Source organism: Lithobates pipiens, unplaced genomic scaffold (genome assembly GCF_037356315.1).
Source record: "Lithobates pipiens isolate NorthernLeopardFrog02 unplaced genomic scaffold, aLitPip1_a1.2 Scaffold_18, whole genome shotgun sequence".
NCBI lineage: Eukaryota > Metazoa > Chordata > Amphibia > Anura > Ranidae > Lithobates > Lithobates pipiens.
This window is the reverse complement of record NW_027507758.1, coordinates 77,994,365-78,003,258: the sequence shown is the minus strand read 5'-3', so window position 1 is coordinate 78,003,258 and position 8,894 is coordinate 77,994,365. Positions and strand designations below refer to the sequence as shown.

Sequence of the window (8,894 nt, the reverse complement as noted above, 5' to 3'; positions counted from 1 at the left end):
TTTTTGATTTATAGCGCAAAAAATAAAAAACCCAGCGGTGATTAAATACCGCCAAAAGAAAGCTCTATTTGTGTGAAAAAAAAGGACAAACATTTCATATGGGTACAGTGTTGCATGACTGAGTAATTGTCATTAAAAGTGTGAGAGCACCGAAAGCTGAAAATTGGTCTGGTTAGGAAGGGGGTTTAAGTGCCCAGTGGTCAAATTAATAAAATATAATAATAAAAAATGTAAAAAATTGTAACAAAATAATTAAATAAACATAGGTGGGTATTTACAAAAGGCAAATCCACTTTGCACTGAAAGTGCACTTGGAAGTGCAGTCGCTGTAAATCTAAGGGGTAGATCTGAAATGAGTGGAAGCTCTGCTGATTTTATCATCCAATCATGTGCAAGCTAAAATGCAGTTTTTTATTTTCCTTGCATGTCCCCCTCAGATCTACAGCGACTGCACTTCCAAGTGCACTTTCAGTTCAAAGTGGATTTTCCTTTAGTAAATAACCCCCATAGTACAAAATATATATTTAATTTAAATAAAATATAATAATATCAAGATAAAATAAATAAATAATATATATTAATTTACATTTAACTACAATATTAAAATAAAATGAATAAACAGTAACAAAATAAGGTAAAATCAATATTCTATGAGAGAGATGACAGGGACATTGTGGCTGGCACACACACATCCTCGGTGACTCCCCAGCACAGCAGTCCTGATGGTTTCAGGACCCTGGAGAGCTCCCTGCACGCGCGCTCCCGCAGCAGCCAGCAGAGGCCCGGGGGCGCGCCTGGCAGGTGAAGCGTAGAATGTAGCAGTCACAGACAAGGCAGAGGAAGGGGAGTGAGAGGGAGGAGGAGGTGTGAGCTCCTGGGGGAGCCCCTGGCTGTGTCTGCTGCAGGTAAAGCTCATCTCATGCCTGGCAATGAGGGGGGAGGGGGGGGATTAACCTTGGAGGTGCTGGGTAGAAGTCAGTGCATGGCAGGCTCCTGTCTTCCCCTTGACCTTATCAAGATGCAATATCCGTGCAGAAGAAGAGGAGGAGGATGAGGAGGAGGGGGGGGGGGGGGGCAGAGGCATGCATGTCTGATGAGGGAGGAGGGAGGTGCTCCCCTCCTGGATGGGAAGAGGTATAGATAGGAGGACAGATCTGGGTGACATGTCACACTAGGAGGTGACATAGGGGGGCCATGCACCTCTCTTCCTATACAGCACACAGCTGCCCCTTGCTGGACACACACTGACACACGTGAGTCCTCCTCTCCCACCACCCCCTGCTCTATTCTGCATGCTCTGCCCTTCTTCTCCATGCCATTGTCTGTTATTTCCTGCACAGGGGGGGTAATGCACCTACATAGGAGGTGGTGGGGATGGGTGCCCAGGTCGGTGACTAGTAACACACCTCTGTGCCCTCCTGCAGGTCTGCGCCGTGGCTTGGATGCCGGCTCCTGGTGAAAGATGTGTCATGGAATGAGAGGAGTCAGGAAAGCACTCCAATTTGTAGGTCAGCGGCAGCAACACACGCTCCTGGCTCTGCTCCTCGGGGTCCAGCTGGCGCTCGGTTTTGGCCCCGTGCAGCTCTCGGTGGGTAAGTGAAAATTTCAGCTTTTTTTGGAAAGGATAAAATAACTTTGCATTTGCTGACCTCTATGGGAAAATTCTGTGCGCCTGGCTGCGGCACTGATCCACCCGGCTTCAGACCTGGAAGCAGATACATACAAGGTTATAACTTTACCATGACTTTTATCATAATTGTTTTTTGTTTCTTTACGGTAACTTAGAAAAAAGAAAATTTTAGGGGCTTGATGACACCAGATGTGGTGCCGGAAAGGTGTGAAAAAATCGCATGTTTTCCCGCACCATACAAAAACAAGCAGAAATGCACAGATGCCATGAATTCTTAAAAGGCACCCCCATGCATCTAGCTAATACCCGCATGTTCATGTCCACCATGCCATGCCTGTAAAATGCACAGAAAGGCGCCCGTGCGATTTTTAAAATCACGTCGCAACAGAACGCATGGGGGTTGATTTACTAAAGGCAAAGAGACTGTTTACTTTTCAAGTGCAGTTGCACTCTACAAGGGAGTTTGCTACAGAACTTAGTAAATGAAAATTCCCTTTGTAGAGCGCAACTGCACCTGCAAAGTAAACAGTATCTTTGCCTTTAGTAAATCAACCCCCATGTGTTTTGGTGCTGTCTGATTTTAAAAATCGCATTTCAGAGGCATAGGACATCCCATTGAAATGAATGGACTGCCCAAAAATGTGATGCGACACGCAGGAACATGCAAAAATGCGCGGGCGCTCGGGCACACCTCCTCAAAATGGATGTGTCAGTGATGGCGGAGGGGGGAGGAGCCCCATTTGGGTGAAGTTCCACTTTAAACAGTACAAACAGGGATGTAGTTACTCTGGTTGAAAAAAAAAAAAAGACACAAGTCTTATCCAGTTCAACCAATAGAAGGCAAAAAGCAAGTTATATATATATATATATATATATATATATATATATATATATATATATATATATATATATATATATATGTATATGTATATATATATATATATATATGTATATATATATATATATATATATATATATATGTATATATATATATATATATATATATATATATATATATGTATATATATATATATATATATATATATATATATATATATAATGATCCCCAAGAGGCAATCAGATATTCCCTGGATCAACTTTACTTATAAACATATCGGTATGTAATACAGATAAATCATATAGTGCAAATACATAAAGAAATAAAAAAAAAACACAGGGACTGCATAACTTCGACAGCAAAATGTACAGAGAAAGACACAATAGGTCATAGAGCCCTGCTCCAAAAAAAACCCATAACATTACAATAAGATGCAATGCAAATCTGTGCTTTACCGAGTGACTGTATTTTTTGTCTGTCCGTGGTATAGAGTGGGCGCCAGGAAAATGCAGCCAGTTCCATACTTTGATGGCCATTTGTGTGGACTACAATGTCTGTACACACAATAGGATTTTCCAACAACAAATGCTGGATGTGAGCTTGTTGTTCGAAAGTCCGACCGTGTGTATGCTCCATAGAACATTTGTTGTCGGAAAGTCCACACATGCTCGTAATCAGGCAGAAGAGCCGCGTGTTCTATGTCACCGTGTTCTTGACATTTCCGACAACATTTGTGTGACCGTGTGTATGCAAGACAAAAATAATCCATGGTTTTGTTGTTGGAAATCCGATCGTATGTACGGGGCATAAGGCTCGATTCACATCTATGCATGTTGCTTTTGCCCATTTCTGCAGTGGCTTTCTGCATTTTTGTAACTGATTTTACTGTGATTTGTGTGTTTAGTTTTTTACATTCACTGTATATAGCTGGTTGCTAAGAAGCGGGTCAGAAAGCCGCGTCCTTAGCAACCGATGAGTCGTCAGCAGGCTTCACCGCTGACAGCAGAATGTAAAAAAAGAAATTGCCAGGTAAAAAAATTCGTGAAAAAACACACCCTCAATGGCAAAAATAAAAAAATGGTGTGGGGTCCTCTCCAAAATCGATGCCATACCCTTATCCGAGCATGCAGCCTGGCAGGTCAGGAAAGCGAGGGTACAAACAAGTGAGTGCCGCCCTTCCCAGCCATTCCAGACCCCATGCCCTCAACATGGGGGGGTTGCGCCCCCCACCCCAAAGCACCTTGCCCCCATGTTGATAGTGACAAGGGCCTCTTCCCGTCAACCCTGGCTGGTGGTTGTCGGGATCTGCAGACGGAGGGCTTATCGGAATCTGGAAGGGGGCTCCCAGATCCCCCCCATGTAAACCCCTACCCATTAACCCCACAAAACCCCACAAAAAAAAACACCACAAGAGCTGGTTTTTGAAAAGTCCTTTATTAAAAAAAAAAATAGCTCAGAGCCGTCGGGTTACCTGCTAAAAACAAAAAAAGACGCTCTTGTCCTGAGGCTGTCTTCCTCCGTTGTGATGTCCCCCCCACTGCCTGACATCTCTTATATAGCCATGGGGTGTGGCCATCCAATGACTTCACCCGGAGAGCCCTCTCCTTGTGACGTGACCTTGTGACTTCTATCAGTGTCTAGCAGAGCACTGGTTAAAGCTTGTAGAAGGAGTTTTCATTCTCCCCTGATTGTCCTATGAAGCTACATGACCACTGACACTCTGTCTGGTCAGTGCTGATTGGCCCTGTGCTCATCATATGCACTCTCCCAAGAAAAAGAAAAAAACTCTAGCAATACAAACCAAACTGAACATGTGCAGAGTGACTCCAAGGCTCTGTTCTATCAGGAGATGGATTGGGGACAGTGGAAAAAGGGAAGGATCAAAGAAGCCAGAATCAAACAGGCTTTTTACACAATGCAGAGGATTAACCCCTTAGGTTTCACAGTAATGATAAAAAGTATGCTTTAATGCATATACAGACTGATTTTACTGTTGTGGGTTTAATAACACTTTAAATATTAAAGCAGTGCTAAAGTGGAAAAATAATAAACTGTGAGCAGACAAGTTCTTTATTGCAGAACATACATGCAGTGTCTCTTCTGAAATAAAATAAACCTACCTGCCTGCTCATAGTCTTCAGTAGAATGTGCACTGAGCTGCGCACTGTGATCACCCAAGTCAATGAGACAGATCCCAGAAAGGGGACAATGACAGCTGATCACGTGATGTAAACAGTGAATCAGTAATCGTTTTGTTTTTTTCTCACGCTGACAGCACGAGGAGAAAAAAAAGCCGATCACTGGCTTCTGTTTGAAGGGACATTGGTCCCGAAGAGGAAGAGCCTCATTTGTGCCCACCAGTACCACAATCAGTGCCCACCAATCAGTGCCCACAGTACGTAAGTGCCTCCTATCAATGTCCACCAGTGGTGCCAATCAGTGCCTCATCAGTGCTGCCTATCAGTGTCACCTACCAGTGCCCATCACTGCCACCCATCAGTACCCATCACTGCCACCCATCAGTGGCAGCTATCAGTGCCACCTATCAAAGCCCTTCAGTGCCACCAATCAGTGCCCAATCAGTGTCGCCTTATCAGTGCCCATCAATGCAGCCTATCGGTGCCCATCAGTGCAGCCTATGAATGCCCATCAGTGCAGCCTCATCAGCGTACATCAGTGAAGGAGAAAACTACCTGTTTGCAAAATTTATTAACAAAAAACTAAATTTTTGTTTTTTGTTTTATTTGGTATTTTTACATTTTTTTAACAAAAAATAAAAAAAACCCAGAGATGATCAAATACCACCAAAAGAAAGCTCTATTTCTGGAGAAAAAGTGATAAAAATGTCATTTGGGTGCAGTGTTGTATGATCGCGCAATTGTCATTCAAAGAGTGACAGCGCTAAAAGCTGAAAATTGGTCTGGGCAGGAGGGGGGTTTAGGTGCCCAGTAAGCAAGTGGTTAATGTGCGATGTACATGCATCTTCATGCATCTTCTTTATTCTGTTGGGTATTACAGCAAATAAAAAAATGCACATAAAATTGGACATTCCTTAATTTTACAATTGCAGTGGACAGATGTGAACGTCAATATATTTTTTACGACACATGAGTTTTTTGTGTGTTCCAAAATGCACATAAAAACATATGTGAACCAGGCCTGGCAGTATAAACACAATAAAACAAAGATTTTATTCTGCAGTTGAAAGCTTCATGTTTGCAAGGATAAAAAGTTTCCGGGGGAAGTCCCCGAGACCTGTGATTGCCCCCCAGAAATGAACGGTTCATAACAATGCAGAGTCAGACAAGGAAGGAGCTTAGTGCACCATTCAAGTCTCGGCATACTAAGGGAATGTTTTTGAATGAAACACTCAAATGTCAGGCTTGTGAAAACAGCAGTTTCATTGCATTCTCTAATGGCTTATAGAATCAATATCAAATATGGAAATGTTCTCTGCAAAAATGAGTGCACAGGCCGGATCTGGGCTGGTAGAAGAATTCGAGTATAGGCAGGGAATGAGCTGCTCTATGTGCTGGAGGCAAACCTAGAAAATTGTTGGTTTAGCAGGAAAATCTGCAAATTTTGTGAATGTAGAGCAAAATGCGATGTGTAAAATGCAAACACTGACTTCATATGATTGGTTGATAATTTGTGAATGTTTGGGGTTATTATCACTGCATTTTGGGTTTTTAATTTGGTAAAGATGTGTAAATACTCACAAGTCTAAAAGTATGTGGAAGTGTTACATAATAATGGAAAAGCCTTAACCCTTCATAGTACACAGCAATTCATTTCACTGCATTTGATGTAATTAAGCATTTAACCAGGAGGGGGCGCTACTGCTAGGGAGGATTTTTGCTTTTCTTGGAGTGCAGCTTTAAAATGCAGGCAGAGGGGTTGAGGACTTGTATGAAAAATGCAAAAAAAAAAGTATATGGCAGAGAATGCATTAGGAAGATCTCCTTCATTGTAGAATCAGCAGGTGGGGTGGTGGTGGGTGTTTTGCCCTTGACCAAGCTTTACAGCAACTATAAGGCTGTACAATAAGGCTGACATGCACAATTGTGCATGTCAGCAATGTGTGTAAAATCATGTGCTTTCTCAACATGCACAGAAGTGTGCTGCCCTTTAGATAACCATTAATAATGGCACCCCCAGGCATTTGCTAATGCATGCATTTTCATGCACCCCAAAACATATGGTTCCACAGCACCATGCGTTTTGGTGTGCCACAATTTTGAAAAATAGTCAGGGACTTCTTTTGTTTGTTTCTCTCACGTAGGGTAGTCTATTGAAATAAATGGGCTGTCCTGCATGCAACACTTGGAAATGCACAGAAAACACATACAATCTCTTGCATGCTCCTTTGCACCTGCATGGTGTGAGTGGGGCCTTATGGTGCAGCCTTTTGACATCATAGTGACATAGGGGTTGGCAGGAGGATCCACAGCATTCAGCCAGGGACACGGTATTTGTGAAAACTGGAAATGACCGATAGCAGCAAATATTTATCTTACCACTCCAGAATGATGCCCTGTACACATGGTCGGACTTTCCAACGGATTGTGTTGTCGGAAATTCCGATCATGTGTGGGCTCCATCCGACTCTTTCTGTTGGAATTTCTGACACACAAACTTTTAGATCTGGATCTAAAATTTTCCGACAATAAAGTCCGATCGTTTAAATTCCGATCATGTGTAGACAATTACGACACACAAAGTGCCACGCATGCTCAGAATAAATTACTAGACAAAAGCTATTGGTTACTGGCCTCTTTATAGTCCCATCGTACGTGTTGTACGTCACCTCGTTCTGAATGATCGGATTTTCCGACAACTTTGTGCGACCGTGTGTATGCAAGACAAGTTTGGGCCAAAATCCTTTAAAAAAAAAAAACGGATTTTGTAGTCGGAATGTCCGACCGTGTGTACAGGGCATGATAAGTATTAATCTTCTTTTGCAGGCTTCTTTGTCACATATAGACAAAGCATAAGATCTGTAGGCTGGAGTTCTACCTCCTGCAGATGTAATCCCAGTCACTAAACACTCATATAAACTGTCATCTCAAAAGTCACTTTAATATTTTCAAAGCTGCAGCTTTCATTAAAATAATCCCTGGGGATGCTGCCTTGACTTAATCAGGAACTTCCTGTTGTAGGGTGACAACGCTCTGTCCCAGGTGCTCTCATATGTTGTCACCTTGGTGCATACATTTCTGGTGAAGACTAGAAGTGGCTGTGCAAAAGCTCACTGAGCTTTCATTGCCTGCCAATGTCACGGGAAGCCAGTCTTAAGCAATGACATTTAGCTGCCATTGGAGCAAGTGCATGTAGATAGGAAGTGGCTGCAAGAGAATGCGGTAGAAAAGCAGCAATGAAATGTGACCAAAGGATGAAAAAAAAAAGAGGCGAACGCGGTATTTGGAGAAAACCGTGGTAATTCTTTGTGATACGCCATGTTTAAGCAAACTAGGGTTCAGATGTAGCTTTAGAAGGCTGACACGAGCATCCATTCTCATTTTGCTTTGTATGCTTGTCAGTGTCTAACACGGAACATCTTACCCCAGCTGAGACAAAATACACTGGCGGTTATCAGTGTAAGAGGATTTGTTCTTGACATGGTTCAGGATTGCCAAGTCAGCATTGTATTGAAATGTGATTTTAAGTAATATGTGTGTAACCTTTCCCTTCAATAAAGACATTCTGTGTATACAGGGCCACGCTGGGGGTTATGTTGGCATTAAATAAATGAACAGAGTACCAAAATACCCTCTAAGAAGAAAAAAAAATCTTCATTCCTAAGAAACAAAAATAAAGATATTGTGTCAGAACAATAGCCTAAACAAATTCACTTTTTTGGAAATAATAACAAATATATTTATAAATATATACATATATATATATATATATATATATATATATATGCTCTTTAATACAATTGTCATTATATACAGTTGTGCTCAAAAGTTTACATACCCTGGCAAAATTTATTATTTCTTGGTAATTTTTCAGAGAGTATGAATGATAACACAAAATCTATTCTTTCACTCATGGTTAGTGTTTGGCTGAAGCCATTTATTATCAACTGTGTTTACTCTTTTTAAATCATAATGGCAAGGGAAACTACCCAAATGACCCTGATCGCAAGTTTACATCCCCTGGTGATTTTGGCCTGATAACATGCACACAAGTTGACACAAAGGGGTTTGAATGGCCATTAAAGTGGTTGTAAACCCTTACAAACCACTTTGACCTACAGGTAAGCCTAGATTAAGGCTTACCTGTAGGTCCAAGAAATATCTCCTAAACCTACACGGTTTAGGAGATATTTACTAAAAGACAGTCACCGCTGTCTACAGCGGCGCATACAGAAAAGGGATATACAAAGATATCCAAGGAATTGAGAATGCCAATCAACAGTGTTAA

The 8,894-nt window shown here is 41.8% G+C and overlaps 1 protein-coding gene across 2 annotated transcripts in view; it reads left to right on the top strand.

Annotated features, from left to right (window-relative positions):
* Positions 1-762: 762 nt before the first annotated feature.
* The window catches only part of SUSD4 (sushi domain containing 4), a 279,756-nt gene continuing 271,624 nt past the window's right edge, over positions 763-8,894 (top strand). Inside the window, exons 1-2 of one of the 2 annotated variants that reach the window (XM_077485807.1) lie at positions 763-905; positions 1,425-1,592. In XM_077485807.1, the coding sequence (XP_077341933.1) occupies positions 1,463-1,592 (130 nt within the window). In that variant the 5' untranslated portion in view covers positions 763-905; positions 1,425-1,462. Of the gene's footprint in view, positions 906-1,092; positions 1,254-1,424; positions 1,593-8,894 lie in introns of those variants that run through there. The other variant, XM_077485808.1, reaches the window with a different exon arrangement.